A 17961-nucleotide genomic window follows, 5' to 3' on the forward strand; every position below is an offset into this window, starting at 1 on the left:
CAGATATATTGTAGGTAACTTGTACATCTGAAAGAGACTTCTAGCTGCAGATTTCTTACCTTAGAATAGATACCGGAGCAATACCCTCTCCGGTGGTGAGCTGCAAATAAGATCACACCAAAAAGTCCTGCAGGACCGAACAGCCAAAGTAGCCATCTCTGCGGACCTGAGGGCCCAGGCAGTAATGCTTGGTGAACGTATACAAAGATGCCAATGTTACCACCTGGCAGATATCCAGGACTGGAACTCTGCGTGCTAAAGCTGTGCTAGCAGCAGTTTCTCTGGTAGAATGAGCGCACAAACCCACAGGGGGTTGCTTTTCCACCAAAGCATAGCACATCTTGATGCAGAGGACTACCCATCGCGAGATGGTCCTCTTCTGCACCGCCCTTCCTTTCTTCGCACCCACATAACCCACAGAGCTGATCATCCACCCGGAAATCTTTGGTACAATTTACGTAGAACGCCAACGCTATTTTTGGATCCAGATGGAGTCTCTCCTTCTCATGAGAGGGATGTGGGGGTGCATAAAAACTAGGCAAGGTGATCGATTCGCCTATGTGAAAAGGGGTCACCACTTTGGGAAGGGAGGAAGCCCTAGTAGAAAGCACCACCTTGTCAGGATGTACTGCTAGGAATGGTAGCTTTGAAGAGAGTCTGGAACTCACTCACTCTGCAGAAGTGAGGGCATCAAGAAGTCCGTTTTAATGGTCAAGAGCCAAAGAGGACAGTTGTGAAACGGCTCGAAAGGAGCATGGAGGAGGTATGTGAGGACCAAGTTCAAATCCTACTGGGGCATTATGAATGGGATAGGAGGAAACAGATGTGTGAGTCCTTTGTGAAACCTCCCAACAATGGGAGATTTGAACAGAGAAGGTTGGTCTGGTAGCCTTAAAAAGGCAGAGATGGCAGACAAATATCCTTTGAGGGTGCCCAGAGCAGAACCCTGCTGGGCAAGAAAGAGAATAAAGAGGAGAACCTCTGAGAGAGGTGCAGAGGGGGGATCCACAGACTTGTTGAAACACCATGCCACAAATTTCTTCCAACAATAGGCGTAACCGTTTTGGTGGAGGGATGCCTGACTGCCAAGATAACATTACACAATTCGGGCGGAAGGTCGAAAGCGCTCAACTGCCGGTGCTCAATCTCCATGCAAGGAGGCAGAGACTTGACAGATTTGAGTGAATGACCGTCTCCTGGTGTTGGAAAAGAATATCCTTCCGAAGGGGCAATCTGATTGGAGGATCGATGGCCATGCTCAATAGCTCAGGATACCAGACTCTTCACACCCAGTCCAGAGCCACCAGGATTACTTGGGCCCAGTCTTGCCTGATCTACCAGAAGTAGTATCAGCAGGAAGGCGTACAGGGGGCCTGAGCTCCACTTATGATGAAAGCGTTGCAAAGCAAGTTCCCCCTTGGAAACACCAGCACGCAAAACAGCTGACATTGCGCGTTCTCTGTGGAGGCGAACAGATCTAACCAAGGCTCTCCCCACTGCTAAAAGAGACCTTGCGCCACTTCCAGATGGAGATGCCATTCATAATCAACTATGCATCGATGGCTGAGTTTGTCCAGATGTTGAACCTCCAGCGAAATGCTGTGATGTTCCAGCCTTGTCCAGTGACATATTTCCTCCTGACAAAGGGCCCACGACCTCACTCCGCCCTTCTTGTTGCAGTACCACATGGCGGTGGTGTTGTTGGTGAACACCTGCACCACTTTCCCTTTGAGAGGGGAAAGAAATGCTTTCAATACAAGTCGGATCACCTGGTGCTCCAATTGGTTGATGTGGAGCCAGAACTCCACGGGAGGCCAGAGGCCTCTGATCTCCGCCTCTTCCCTGTGGCCGCCCCATTCCAGGAGTGACCCATCTGTTACTACTGTGAGATCTGGTTGGGGAAGAGAGAGGGATCTGCCGCTGACCCAATCTTGATTCAACAACTACCACTGCAGGTCTTTCGTAATTCCCTCAGAGATATGGACCATGTCTGAGAGATTCCCCTGATGCTGCACCCACTGGATCTTCAGGTCCCACTGCAGAGCCAACATATGCCATCTGGCATATTGGACCACCAGGATGCAGGAGGCCATGAAGCCCAGCAGCCTCAGAGTCATTTTCATTAAAAAACAGGATAGAGGCTAAAACATTGGGATCATAACCTGAATATCGTGGACTCGCTTTTCGGGACGATAAGCCAGAACAGCTCCGATGAAATGGAGCACCTGAGAAGGAGTCAGGTGTGACTTCAGCACGTTTATAGTGAACTCCAATGAATGCAAGAGGTTCGTCGTAGTCTGGAGGTAGGAGACGACATTCTGGGGTGTGTCCGCCTTCAACAGCCAGTCATTAAGGTAGGGGAAGACTGGAACCCCTAACGAGCGCAGATGAGCTGCAACCACTACTATCACGTTCGTGAACACCCGAGAGGCGCTGGTAAGGCTAAAGGGGAGCACAGTGAACTGAAAATGCTGTGACCTACCACAAATCGCAAGTAACGTCTGTGGGCCGGCAGGACGAGAATGTGAAAATTTGCGTTCTGCAAGTCCAACGCTACCATCCAGTCTCCAGGGTCCAGAGCAGAAAGGACCTCAGCTCGGGTTATCATCTTGACTTTCTCCTTCTTGAGGAAGAGACTGAGGGACTGGAGAACTAGGATAGGGCAAAGGTGTAGGAAATGGGCACTTGTTGCAGTTACCCCCTACTTTTTGCCCGATATTGATGCTGACTTGACTGAGAGTGTCCTGGGATCCTGCTAACCAGGCCACAGCACCAGTATTCTTTCCCTAAAAATGTACCATTGTTTCCACAATTGGCACACCTCTGGCACACAGATAAGTCTCTTGTAAAATGTACCAGTGGTACCAAGGGACCTGTGACCAAAGAGGGTCCCTAAGGGCTGCAGCATGTGTTGTGCCAACCTAAGGGACCCCTCACCTAACACATGCACAATGCCATTGCAGATTGTGTGTGTTGGTGGGGAGAAAAAAGCAAAGTCAACTTGGCATCCCCCTCAGGGTGTCATGCCCAAGAAACACTGCCTGTGGCATAGGTAAGTCACCCCTCTAGCAGGCTTTCTAGCCCTAAGGCAGGGCGCACTATACCACAGGTGAGGGCATAGTTGCAGGAGCAATATGCCCGTACAGTGTTGAAGTCCATTCTTAGACATTGTAAGTGCAGTGTGGCCATATTAAGTATATGGTTTGGGAGTTTGTCATTACAAACTCCACAGTTCCATAATGGCTTCAGTGAATACTGGGAAGTTTGATATCTAAGTTCTCAGCACAATAAACCTCCACTGATGCCAGTGTGGGATTTATAAAACAAAATGCACACAGAGGGCATCTTAGAGATGCCCCTGTATTTTACCCAATCCTCTAGTGTAGGACTGACCGGTCTGTGCCAGCCTGCCACTAGCAGACAAGTTTCTGACCCCACGGGATGTGGGCCTCTGTACTGTCTGAGGCCAGAAACAAACCCTGCTCTGGGTGGAGGTGCTTCAGGCCTCCTCCTGCAGGAACTGTAACACCTGGCAGTGAGCCTCAAAGGCTTAGCCCTCGTGTTACAGTGCGCCGGGGCACTCCAGCTAGTGAAGATGCCCGCACCCCAGACAAAGCCCCACGTTTGGTGGCCAGTTCAGTGGGAAACACAAGAAAAAAAGGAGGAGTCACCACCTCAGCTTGGACCACCCCTAAGGTGTCCAGAGCTGAAGTGACCTCCCCTCCCTGCAGAAATCTCCATCTTGGTTTGGAGGACAGGGACCAATAGGGATAGGAATATATCCCTCTCTCCAGAGGGAGTGGACACAAGGAGGGTGTAGCCACCCTCGGGGACAGTAGCTATTGGCTACTGCCCTCTGACCCCTGAAACGCCTCTAAACTTAGGATTTAAGGGCCTCCCTGAACTAAGCTCACCAGATTACTGGCGACCTACAAGAAGAAGGACTGCTTAGCTGAAACCCCCAGCAGAGAAGAAGGAAGATGACAACTGCTTTGGCCTCAGTCCTACCGGCCTGTCTCCTGCTTCAAAGAACCAGCAAAAGAACAGTGACCTGTCCAGCGGGACCAGAAACCTCTGCCAAGCTCAAAAGGACAGCGGCCCTGTCTATGAAAAACCAACTACCAAGGACTCACACCTCCCTCTGGATGCGTGAGTCCTGACCATTCTGCAACTGCCACTCACGGCCCATGTCCAGGTGGTCCACCCAGCTAGAGAAGGTCCCCAGGCGATTGCAAGCAAGTGCCCACCCTGGGTTGACTTCACCACCACTCCACGACGATGCTTGCAGAGGGAATACCGAGGACCGCCCTGACCGCGAAGCTCTGGATGAAGATATCCGATGCCTAAAGATCCACTGCACCCACAGTCCCCAGGCCTTGGAGAAACCGACACCCGGTGCAGCTATGTTCAGCAGACGGCCCTCCTCCCTGTCCAACCGTTGGTGTGCCTGAGACACCCCCATGGACCGCGCCTGCAGCCTCTGAGTGACCCCTGGGGTCCCCTCATAGACCAGCATTAGAAGCCTGACGTCCTGTGTGCAACCTAAACCCGGCTGCCCCTGTGCTGCTGAGGGTGTGTGTTTGGTGCCTACTTGTGCCCCCTCCAGTGCTCCTTCAATCCCCTGTGGTCTGCCCTTTGAGCCGTGGGTACTTACCTGCAGGCAGGCCTGATTCCGAGTACTCCCTGTCTCCATATGAGCCCACATTAAAATTGCTCATCTTTGACCTCGGCACCCGGCCGGTCCAGTGTTGCTGGTGGTGGGTGTAGGAAAACAGCTCCCTGTTGCAGTTACCCCCCACTTTTTGCCAGATATTGATGCTGACTTGACCGTGAAGTGTGCTGGGATAAGTCCCTTGTCAAATGTACCAGTGGTACCAAGGGCACTGTGACCAGGGAAGGTCCCTAAGGGCTGCAGCATATGTTGTGCCACCCTAAGGGACCCCTCACCTAACACATGCACACTGCCATTGTGGATTGTGTGCGTTGGTGGGGAGAAAAAGGCAAAGTCGACATGGCATCCCCCTCAGGATGCCATGCCCACAAAATACTTCCTGTGGCATAGGTAAGTCACCCCTCTAGCAGGCCTTACAGCCCTAAGGCAGGGTGCACTATACCACAGGTGAGGGCATAGCTGCATGAGCAATATGCCCCTACAGTGTCTAAGCCCATTCTTAGACATTGTAAGTACAGTGTGACCATAATAAGTATATGGTCTGGGGCTCTGTCAAAAACGAACTCCACAGCTCCATAATGGCTACACTGAATACTGGGAAGTTTGGTATCAAACTTCTCAGAAAAATAAACCCACACTGATGCCAGTGTTGGAGTTATAACAAAATGCACACAGAGGGCATCTTAGAGATGCCCCCTGTATTTTACCCAATCCTGCAGGACAGTCTGGTCTGTGCCAGCCTCCTGCTGAGAGACGAGTTTCTGACCCCGTGGGGTGAGGGCCTTTGTGCCCTCTGAGGCCAGAAACAAAGCCTGCTCTGGGTGGAGGTGCTTCACACCCCTCCCTTGCAGGAACTGTAACACCTAACAGTAAGCCTCAAAGGCTCAGACTTTGTGTTACAGTGCCCCAGGGCACTCCAGCTAGTGGAGATGCCCGCCCCCTGGACACAGCCCCCACTTCTGGCAGCAAGTCCAGGGGAGATAATGAAAAAAAACAAGGAGGAGTCACCCACCAGTCAGGACAGCCCCTAAGGTGTCCTGAGCTGAGGTGACCCCTGCCTTTAGAAATCCTCCATCTTGATTTGGGAGGATTCTCCCAATAGGAATAGGGATGTGGCCCCTTCCCTTCAGGAAGGAGGCACCCTCCAGGACAGTAGCCACTGGCTACTTCCCTCCCAGACCTAAACACACTCCTAAATTTAGTATTTAGGGGCACCCCAGAACCCAGGAAATCAGATTTCTGCAACCTGAAGAAACAAGAAGGACTGCTGACCCACAAGCTTACAGAGGAGGTGGAAGACGACAACAGCTTTGGCCCCAGCCCTACCGGCCTGTCTCCAACTTCGAAAACCTACAACCAGTGACACATACGACAGGGACCAGTGACCTCTGAAGCCTCAGAGGACTGCCCTGGACTAAAGAACCAAGAAACTCCCGTGAACAGCGGCCCTGTTCAAAACCCGCTACTTCTTTGCAACAAAGAAGCAACTTTCCAAGACTGCACATTTCCCGCCGGAAGCGTGAGACTTCTCGCTCTGCACCCAACGCCCCCGGCTCGAGATTCAGAGAACCAACACCTCTGGGAGGACTCCCCAGCAACTGCGAGCCCGTGAGTAACCAGAGATGACCCCCCTGTGCCCCCACAGCGACGCCTGCAGAGAGAATCCAGAGGCTCCCCCTGACCGCGACTGCCTGTAACAAGGGACCAGACACCTGGAACCAACATTGCACCCGCAGCCCCCAGGACCTGAAGGAACCGAACTTCAGTGCAGCCGTGACCCCCAGGCGACCCTCTGCCTAGCCCAGGTGGTGGCTGTCCCGAGAAGCCCCCCCTGTGCCTGCCTGCACCGCTAGAGAGACCCCCAGGTCCCTCCATTGTTTCCTATCTAAAACTAGACGCCTGCTTTGCACACTGCACTCGGCCACCCCTGTGCCGCTGAGGGTGTGTTTTGTGTGCCTACTTGTGTCCCCCACAGTGCTCTACAAAAAAAAACCTGGTCTGCCCCCCGAGGACGCAGGTATTTAACTGCTGGCAGATTGGAACCGGAGCACCCCTGTTCTCCATAGGCACCTATGTGTTTTGGGGACCTCTTTGACCTCTGTACCTGACCGGCCCTGAGCTGCTGGTGTGGTAACTTTGGGGTTGTCTTGAACCCCCAACGGTGGGCTGCCTATGGCCCAGAACTGAGACTTGTGTTTTACTTACCCCCTAATCTAACCATTACTTACCTCCCCCAGGAACTGTTGATTTTTGCACAGTGTCCACTTTGAAAATAGCTTATTGCCATTTTTACAAAGACTGCTTATGATATTGATTTTATTCAAAGTTCCTAAAGTATCTAAGTGAAGTACCTTGCATTTTAAAGTGTTTAATGTAAATCTTGAACCTTTGGTTCTTAAAATAAACTAAGAAAATATATTTTTCAATATAAAAACCTATTGGCCTGGAGTAAGTCTTTGAGTGTGTGTTCCTCATTTATTGCCTGTGGGTGTACAACAAATGCTTAACACTACCCTCTGATAAGCCTACTGCTCGACCACACTACCACAAAATAGAGCATTAGAATTATCTACTTTTGCCACTATCTTACCTCTAAGGGGAACCCTTGGACTCTGTGCACACTATTTCATACTTTGAAATAGTATATACAGAACCAACTTCCTACAGTGGGTGTCTGGGGTTAACTTGAACCCCCAACCGGTGGACTTCCTAAAACCCGGAGACAAACTGTAAGTGTTGTACTTACCTGCAAATCGAACTAACATTTCTTTCTCCCCTCCCAACATAACTGTTTCTGAAAATTGCAGTGTGTCCATTTTTAAAACAGATTATTGCCAATAATTCAAGAACTCTATAACTTATCGATTTCAAACAAAGTACTGTTGATACACGTGTGAAATAAGAATCTACTGAAGTACTTACCTGTAACTTGAATTTTGTGGTTCTAACAATAAATTAAGAAAATATATTTTTGCAATATAAAAACCACTAATCTGGAGTTAAGTTATTGAGTGTGTCCTTCTTCTATTTTCTGTGTGTGTACAACAAAAGCATTCCACTACCCTCTGATAAGCTTAACTGCTCAACCACACTACCGCAAAAGAGAGCATTAGTATTATCTACTTTAGCCTCTGTTAAGCCTCAGGGGAACCCCGGGACTCTGTCCACACTATATCTCATTTTGATATAGAATATACAGAGCCAGCTTCCTACAGAAGGCCCTTGTCCTTTTGGGGCACCAGAAAGTAGCGGGAATAACAACCACAACCTACTAGTGGCGCAGGGACCTTCTCTATGGCTCCCTTGGTCAAGAGAGGCTTGACCTCCTCGCGGAGAAGAGTCATATGATCCTCCGACAGATGATCATATGATGGTGGCGTGGCTGGAGAAGTCTCGAAGAGGAGGAAGTAGCCTCTTCTGACAATTTGTAACACCCACCTGTCCATGGTAATGGATTCCCAGTGGGGGCAGGTGATGGTGAATCCTGCCGCCAACGGGTCCCGGATATTCTGACGGACTAGGAATGCTTGGAGGCAGAGGAGGGGATGGGGTGGACTGGGCTGCCCGTTTTCTCCCTGATCCACAAGCTTGGGAGATCCTGCGTCCACGCAGAGACTGTACAGCATGCACAGGTCGGTGGCCGCATGGAAAGGAACGTGGTTGGGTGCCCCTTACATAGCCACGAAAGGAGTGAAAGGCAGATTATAGGGGGGTGAGATGAAGCTGCGAGGCCAAGGGACTGAGCCATTGCCCGGGAATCCTTAAAGCGCTCGAGCGCTGAGACTGCCTTGTCTCCGAAGAAACGGTTGCCATCAAAGGGCATGTCCATCAAGGATGCTGGACAAACCCTGAAAAGCCAGACATCCTCAACCAGGCATGGCACCCAAAGGCCACTGTCGATGCAACCGGTCTGCCCAGTGAGTCAGTGGTATCTATTCCACAACGAATCATGAACTTCAGTGCATCTCTCCCATCCGTAATGGCTTGGGAGATAACGGTCAGGCCTCCTTCGGGACTCGAGCAACTGTATCCAAGAGAATATGGAAATATCTGCCCAAAAGGCATGTGGTGTTCACGGTCTCCAGCGCCAGACTGGCAGAAAAAAACATTTTCTGTCCCAAGTTATCCAGTCTTTTTGATTCCATGTCCGGGGGAGCGGTAGGGAATGCACCAGAGGATGACGGTGCCTGGATGACAAGGCTCTCAGGCGTAGGGTCAGGAATTTTGGGTCGGTCAGCAAAGGCCAATGATGGCGGGCAACCGTCTTATTCACAGGAGCCCCTGTGCTGGGTCTGGACCGGGTACCCAGAAGGACGTCCGTAAGGGCTTCATTGAAGGGAAGGAGGGGTTCCCAATTGGAGGTCCCAGACAGAAGCACCTTGGTTAGGAGGTTAGGCCTGAACCCCACAGAAGGAAGCTCGAGGTCCAAAACCTCAGCAGCCCTTCTCACCACCTCAGAATATGACGCTCCCTCCTCCATAGCCACAGTAGGGGGAGAAAACATGCCAGCTTCAGGGGAGGTATCCAACCCTCTGATGTCACCCAGATACTGAACCCAGTCCATGCCAGGGTCAAGCTGGTATTCTGAACGGTCTTTAGCGACCCCTCTACACTATCCCCATATCCATACCTATAACAAAGAGTCAGGATCTGCCCTGGGCCCAGACGAGCCCATGGAAAATGGAATTGGCGTAGAGTGACGTTGTTCTGGCTCCGTGTCGTTGGGGATCAGTATAGGATCGATTGTGGGTCCAACCGGCGTCAGGAGCGTCGACGTCTGACCCGATGCCGGGGAAGGTCGCGTTAGCACGACTGGCATCGGGCGGATCCAGAAACAGATCAGGAGGTGCCCTCCGAAGTCAGGGTGCAAGAAGTCAACTTGGAAGCCGAGGGGGCCCACACTGACTTCCCTGGGCCCGAGGGCGCAGAGGGTTGGTTGGTCTGCCCAAATAGGAGGCCCATGGCCTCATAAAATTCCTTGAGTTAAGCAGGGGTGGCACCGGCTCCCGGAAATTCAGGAGAGTGTGGAGCGGAACCAGACAGAGGCTCCGAAGACGGAGGTCTAGAGCATGAACGTTCTTCCCGTGCCGTATGGTCCGAGTGAAGGGGCGAGGTCGTAGAACGTTTGTACTTCTTCGACTTCTTCTTCTTGTGACCTGAATGTCCAGATGACTTGGACGAGGAAGAGTTGTGACGACTCTGCGACCAGTCTACTGAGCTTTCTCTCGAACGAGATCGGGAATGACACAGAGTCGAGTGCTGGGCCACCATGAACTTCAGGGACCGCTCCCTCAAAGCTTTCGAGTTCATGGCCCAACACTCGGAGCATTACTTCGGGTCATGGTTGCCCTCTAGGCACCAGAGGTAGACGAGGTGCAGATCACTCCCTGACATCATTCAGCAACAGGAGTCGGAGGGCTTGAATTTGGTCTTTTGGGACATCCCTCGACGCATCCAAAACTAGTCAATACGAATCGAAAAAAATTACAAGAGGTAGCTCTTTTCCAAATCTGAGCGCAGGCTGGTGTGGAAAGAAAATAACTGACATCAGTGTGTCGGGGTGGTGCCTGTATATGACTGCAATGTCATCACGACTCCACTTGACAGCGCGTAGGGGTACTGGTCCAAGAACAATCTCCGGATCCAGTCTGACGCCTGGGGAAATTCTAAAGTAAGGTATCTGCAACTAGAAGTCTTTATCAGATATGACAGTCAGGTTAGGCCTTAGATTTCTGGCCCTGTTCCAAGCACCACAAGCAAACCAGACGGGAGTCTGTCACTGACATTTGCCCATGACAGGTTCTAAGGGGTTTAAAACCCATAGGTTTCTTAGGGGACATCGCTAAGGCAGACTGGGAGTGAAAGCTCAAAAAAAGTTGACTAAAGCGTTGAAAAAGTAGTCAAAAAATGACTAAGGAGCTCTTCCAGATCCACGATGATGGTGCAGAAAGAAAGGAACTGATATCCGCATTCTGAGATGGTGCTTATATAGGCTCCACACGCTTTGCATCCGGTGGGGACAATGCCTACGACTTTGATGTGGAGCCGATCGACACCACCTATCGGTGCACAGAGGTATTGCTCAAGATTTTCTGGATTCAGTCTGACTCCTGTGGAATAGGTAAGGAGTCTGCAGCAAGCAGTCTCTATCAGATATTGTAATTCATTAGTGTGTGCATAACACCTCAGAATATTTTAACTTTGCAAAATAGCTACATTCTGAAGTGCATGCAAAGAACTGACAAATAAATTACAATGCTGCTATCCTGAAGAAACACCCCATTTTATTCTCTGGCTCTACAGCAGCAACAGAGATTGTATCACAAATTCTTTTCAGGGCTCTCGTCCTTCATGGCAGGAGAAACGAGAATCCGGCAGGCAACAACTCTCAAAGTGTACAGCTTGCCTAGAAATAGGTGTACTGGTGGAATGGAGTTATGGTGAACATGGGTCCTGATGCATGTTATCCAGTGTCCCTGATAAAACGTGGTCCTCTTGCTGACCTCTTCCTATAGACCAGAGGCCTTCTGCTAGCTATTTTTATGTCTTACGAGTAAATAATTCAGGCTGGTTTTCACAATCATTGTAGCTTTAGCTCTCATTGATTCATTGAATCATTGTAAACTTGGCTCTCACTGATTGATCGTGATCAACTCAAAGCTCAATTATATACAAATAAATGGATCTTTGAAATGCTCTTGTAGATGGCTGAGAGGCTTAAATGTTGACGCTCTGAGATCCTCTCGAGTGCATTTTAAAACTCATAATTTAAAAATATTTGATGCCACTCTCCATAGAACTGCAAGGAGCCCTTGTTTAGTTTTCTTATTCAAAGTGTTGTGCTTGGCATTGCTCACAGTGTTGTTACATGGCCATAGAAAGCTGCTTAATTGTCCCATGACATCTATTACAGCTTCAGGTAGTCCTAGCGTTTTAGGTAACATAACTTTGTACCATTTTGGGAAGTAATTTTCTTGCATTTAAAAACAACAACCTGAAATGCGCTGTTGGATAAAAAGCCAGGATGGGCTGAAGTTATCGCGCATGACAATGAGCCACTAGCTTAAAGTACACGCCAAACTCTACCCTATTGTGCACGGTATATGTGTTTTGAGAGGTAGGCTTGGAAAGCTGCAGCCCATGCTGTACCTGTTTTGTGAGGAAGGCATACACTACTGCTGCCCACATTTTAAGTGATGGATCCTGATTGTTAATTGTCCAACTGATAAATACTGATACTGCGGGGTGCAGCATTTACAGTAGTGCAATTAACATACCACTCTATGTTTCAAACCTCAGATAACACACAAACAGCTTATTTATCCACATTCTGAGGTGCACAAATCCAGAGGAGAGCGAAACCAAAAATAAAGGATGCTAAGAGACTGTAGATATCACATAGAGAAGATGGGAGGGGGTGGAGCAAGCCAGTGGAAGTGGACAAGGAGATAAGATAGGATGAACAGAGAAGTAGTAGGCTGAGTAAGGAGGTACACAATGAGTGACAGAATGGTGGGGAAAGGTGTCAAGTATGCAAATAAAAAGGGAAAGTAGTGTGTGAAGAAACAGGACTTCAGTGAGCAGAGATGAAAACTGGGAAAGAATTAACATAGAATGTTAAATTAGCATTGTGATAGAGAGAGGGAATCTAAAAGCTTTAATGTGAGAGATTATTTGCGATAATGGTGAGGTATGAGGGCAACGGATGATACAGAGGTAAAAACATCACCAACAGAGAGGGAAAGGAAAAATCGGCTTTCTGAAATTATGGTTAGAGAATTAAGGTGCTACAAATGGAGGGGAAAAAGAAGATATAGCGAAAATTAGTGGTCAAAGATAGGGATTATCATGGAGTGGTGCGTGGATAGGAATAAGCAGAGAAAATATAAGCTCTGTAAGTGAGTGGAAAGTGGAATATAGGTAAGAATAGGAGAGGTGGAGGTGACAGGTGAACAGGGGAGATGTAGTAAAAGAAGAACAAATAGACTTAAAGCTGTGCGAATGAGAAGGTTATAGAGTTAGAAGAGTCTAACTGGTAAAGTGAGAGTGAGTAAATGAATAAAAGAAGCTGTACAGGGATATATTATGGCCTCACCCTGATGTATTATGACAGCACCCTAGTTTAAATATCCTTAGCATGTAAACTAGATAGTAAATAGATGCTGTAGAAACTACTGTATTGTATTAATTTTTGACTAATTGTAGTACTCAACTAATGTGATGTTCTTCCTGGGATGCCATAAGGGTCAAAGATCACACAGCATCACTTATTGGAAAGACATCCCGCATGTGACTCCACTTCCTATAATATTATTGGCAACACGTGTGACGTCACTTCCACTACCCTTACAATTTTTGTGAATCAACAGCCATGCAAAGATCACTGGAGATACAATATATGTAAGGGCAGAAGTCAGAGGGACATTAATGGACAGATGCCAGAAAATAAAAGGGGAGGTAAATTTATATGGTGTCCAGCTAGTGGATGAGAAATGTTAGCTTTGTCTAGACGAAAGAGGCAAAAAGGTAGGGACAAACTCTACTGGCATTAGGTTGTAAGATATGTATTCAGTAAAGCTTGCCTGTTTAGGTATGGCACTAGTCTAAAATTACAAAAATCGTATATATATATATATATATATATATATATATATATATATACATATATACACACACTTCCTTTAGAGGCTTTCAGTCACCCCTCTTTATACAATAGTGTGTTGTGTCATTCACATTTTTCTTCCACCCACTACAACAAGGAGCACTGGGACAACCCACTTAAGCCACTGGCTAAATTCACAGAAAATTACAGCATTTTGGCTCTTTCACAAGAAACAAACCCATACAAACAGTGGTTCCTTTCAGTGCCAGAGACTACTATAACAATGTGTGCTTTTTGAGACCAAACAAATATATGTGCATTTAGACAGTTTTTTTTATCAAAACCCATGACAAAACAAAAAAAGCGTTGATAAAGCCTAAGTCTGGCACCCCCTGCTAGCCCTGTTGCCTTTGCCATTAAAAAAAAAACAAAAAAACAAAAATTGTCAGAGTTTTATGTGCTGTGAAAAGGTGTGTCTAAATTTAAAAATTATGCTCGCACAGAGGAGTTCATTAGATTTTTCAGAAGACTTTTGAAGGTATTTCTCACTGGTTTGAATGACTTTAGTAATGCGGTGTTTCAACCTTGCAGCAATGTGCCCTCCTGCGCCTAGTTTGTTGAAAGATGCTTCCTCTTACAGCTTTGGCGTTTTTTTGTTCCTGGACCTGTTAGCTATGTGGGAGCCCTTGTTGTGTTTTACTGATTACCATCTGGTAAACATAGAAACTCCCTTCATGCAATAATCTTTTTCTTTGGATTTCTATGCATGTAGGGGCTGAAGTTCTACGCTTTCTTCATTTTCATCACATGGCCTGCTATGGTCCTTTTTATTATATATTGCTTTGACACTTTGTGGTTTTGGTTTTGTGTTTGGTCCCCACACTCACACAAATGGGCCCCCACTCATGGTAACTGATGCAATTTATGTATTTACAACATTTAATATCTTTGATACAAAGGTAATTATGTTTTTAACTCATATATAGAATTAAAAAGATGACGCATTGTGCAATATTGGATTGAGTGCCCTGATGAAGGTGGCCGTGAGTATCATGAATTGATTTAAAAGCATAAGTCCACCGAAACGCGCGCCGGTAGTTCCGGCATTTCTGATGATTGATTAAGGGAAAAAGGATTGTCTATCAACCGGCAGCAAGGAGGATTGACTAATTGATGGAGCCATCTTGTTTTTGAGAACTTGTATAGAAAGACGCACCAGCTTTAGCAACAATTAATTCATTGAAGAAGTAATATGGTTGATGAGAAGCTGCATCTAAAGACGCATTGGATGTAGCCATAAGAGTTTGAATGTATGTGTCTTGTTATCAGCTTGGATCTTTGTGATATTAATTATTGAATTTGTGCAATGGACTAATCTAAAGCGTATTATTGGTGAGAAATTATGAATTATATATACAGGGGTGTGATGTCTTAATTCACCAATTATTTGATATTTACATTTGTGATGATTGATACTTTTCAGTTGTAAAATATTGTTGTGTCTGTAATTATTTGTTTTTCTGGTGTCTGGTCTTTGTCTATATGTAGATTGTATATGTAGTCATTGGTCTATTGTTGTTTGTTCTGTTGAGCTATATGTGTATGTGGGAAGGCTATCTGTGTGAGAGTTTTTGAGGGAATGGGGGGAATAGGCGTTGCTCATTTAGTTTAGAAACTGTATAGTTTGAAATAATTATGTGTATATATATATATATATATATATATATATATATATATATATATACATACACATATACCTGTGTTTGGATTAATAAATGTTTGATTATTACTTGGGCCTTTGTTTGAGAATAGTTTGCTTTATTGAATTAATAGGAGAGTGATGCACTGTTTACTTATTGTAAATTTAAAGATTAACCTTACATAGCATAAAATATAATGGGGTAAGTTAATAACTGACGGCACTGCAATACTTGATTTATTGAGGAAAAAAAGCGCATATTAGAAGGACCATGGGGTGGTATCTAAGAAAAACACTTGGGGCTTGATTTAGAATTCAGAAAAGAGTTACTCCGTCATAAACATCACGGATATCCCATCTGCTGTATTACAAGTGCTTCAGAATATAATGTACTTGTAATATGGAGGACAGAATATCCGTCATGTTTGTGATGGAGTGCCCCGTTCGCTAAACTCTAAATCAGTTGACAATCTGATTGAGTTAATTCCAATGCTGTTTTTTAGCGACGGACCAATGCAGTGTCCAATGGTTCAAAACAACATTTTCCCCTGGCCCTTATTTAAAAAAAAAAAAAAAAAAACCTTTTGAGCACTTAAACTGAACCTTAACTGCCAACCATTGGCACAATTGGTGAAGCCGGAGTAATGTCCAAGGACCAGAGGTGGAAAGGGGGGGGGGGGCTGCACCAGCTGCTGCCTTTTCAGAGGTTGCTTGTGCTGATTTTATTTTTAAACAACTGCATGGCGGAAGCTTAGCTGTGATTAATGTTCATTGGTAGGGGTACAGATGGAGTAGAGGATAATGAAACAATCAGGAAGAGAGAGGAAGGGCTGAAAGAAAAGGGGAGAGTAAAGAACGGGAAAGTGAGCACGAAAAGGTGACAGAATAGGCAAAGGAAATAAGGTTGAACGAGAAAGAAGATAAGGATGAGCAAAGTGGCATTGCATGGATGAATGAGATGAAAGGAAGGGAAGTGAGAAGGAAAAACTTGTGGAGTAAGGAACTAGGAGACCAGTAAACTATATTACTGCAGCAGGTGCAGTGGCACCAGAATGCATGGCGTTAAGGGCGCGCTCCACCTCAATTAAAACAGTATTTTAGTTCTGGCGAGGACAGGGGCCTAGTTTCATTGCTTGCACTAGGGTTCATGACCCCCAGCGATGCCAATGTTACAAGGTCATAATTTTCTAGGTAATCACAAAGATTACTAATGAATTTTCACGCCTAATTTGCACTGCTACACTTTGGGCCTTCATTACGAGCGTCTCGGCAAATCAGGATGGAAATGATAACCAGAGTTAAGCGCAGCATAAGGATTAAACATAATGGTTTTTCACATGGACATTTCGGCTCCTGAAAGCAGCCAACATTATCCAGAAAAAACACCGTGGGAATGGGCGCAGAGACAGAAATTCCACGTTATATCCCCAAAATGGAAATCCCCGTTATCTCCCCTCCTCTCAAACTACCAAGACCCCTGGCAACAGTAATTCCATAGGAGGGGGAATAACAGGCATTATTCCAAGGTACCCGTAATCAGAAAGCCAGACTGCAGGGAAGAACACGTTACTTCTAATCCCACCGAGCGACCCAGAACTAAATCAACATGTCCTTGTAGCAAAGTGCTTGAAATGGAAAATCAGAAGTGCAGGTACTCGTACTCTGTTTCGGAGTACCTGCTTGTTTCAATCTCCAATGAAAGAAGTATTGCGCTTTTCTTGAGAAGTGCAGGTACTCTCCCTCTCAAAATAAAAAAGTGCCGGTCCTCAGTACCGGCCCATTTAAAGCACTGGTGTGGGATACAGGGCGTTCCCAGGCATCATATATAAACCTAATAGACATGAATAAGTAAGTAAAACCCCACAAGACCTGCGCTAGTAAGGTAAGGCATACCTTGGCTTTGGCCGTATTTTGGCTCTGTCTCCTCTCGTTCCAAACAAATGCAATGGCGGCCATGAAATGTACGCCATGGTTCATTGAGATGGGACCCAACAGTTCAAGAATTTGCTGTCTCACGTTCTAGAATACAAAATAAGTGTTAGATTGGAATTTCACAGTTTCTTGCTCAATCTACAGAACATAAGCGACTCAGAAGGTAAGTATTTTAATATTATCTCGGAGGAGCTAATTGTTACAGAACGACCAGGGATGATGGCAAAGAGATATGTGCAATGTGAAAGTATAACACAGATATAAGTACTTCTTAATTACGGGGTCTTTACAAGTGACATCTATTTTCACCAGTGGCCGTCAGTCAGCCATGAAAATAAGTTACCTTATTTCTTGGGCATGCACTTTCAATTTTTGTATCTGAGACCTCGTGCTGTGAGACAGTTTTATCTTTAAAAATTAATAACTTTTTATTTATATAAAACCAAGCACCTCAAATCGCAAAGCAGTGACAAAATGTTATTATATCTTCAAAAGTCCCCATTATATCTACCCTAGAAGAAAGAGAGGCTGAGTCGTCCCAATCAAGTTTCAACTGACCCAAAGCACTCACACAGCACTCCTCTGCAAGAATTAGTATACTGAATTATGTCACCACGCCCGCCATTGGCTATCAGAACATTTAATACAAATGTGAGGACTGGCTGCTCAAAGGAAGAAACATTAATTTGAACCATAAACCACTGCCTATTTTAAATCCTCTACTAAGATGGGACCACTGACGAGGGTACTCCCACACAATTATACTGTATGATGGATCTTGCTATACAAAGAAAACAATTCTCTGAACTGAACCAGAGGCATAGTATTTTAACATATTTGTGAGAATTCCTCTTTGGATGAAAGTTTCCTGATTCAAATTCTTCTGTGAACCCAGAATGGTGTCCTACTAGAATTCGCAAGTGAATGTTGACTGAGGCGCAAACTTTGCCCCTCTCCCACTGAGGGCCCAAAAGCTTTGTTTTGAACATTTTAAAGGTAAATGAGGTCTTCAACTTATCATGGTCTTATATTAGTGCCTAAAACGTTGAGGTGCAG

General features: G+C 46.3%; 1 protein-coding gene across 3 annotated transcripts in view; it reads right to left on the reverse strand.

Moving 5' to 3' along the window:
• DOP1A (DOP1 leucine zipper like protein A) overlaps window positions 1-17961 on the reverse strand; it is a 694260-nt gene that overhangs the window by 269937 nt on the left and 406362 nt on the right. For all 3 annotated transcript variants that reach the window (XM_069235613.1, XM_069235614.1, XM_069235612.1), the window contains one exon: window positions 16867-16992. In XM_069235613.1, coding sequence (XP_069091714.1) covers window positions 16867-16992 — 126 coding nt within the window. The remainder of the gene's footprint in view (window positions 1-16866; window positions 16993-17961) is intronic.

Source organism: Pleurodeles waltl, chromosome 5 (assembly GCF_031143425.1).
Source record: "Pleurodeles waltl isolate 20211129_DDA chromosome 5, aPleWal1.hap1.20221129, whole genome shotgun sequence".
In the NCBI taxonomy this organism is placed as follows: Eukaryota; Metazoa; Chordata; class Amphibia; order Caudata; family Salamandridae; genus Pleurodeles; species Pleurodeles waltl.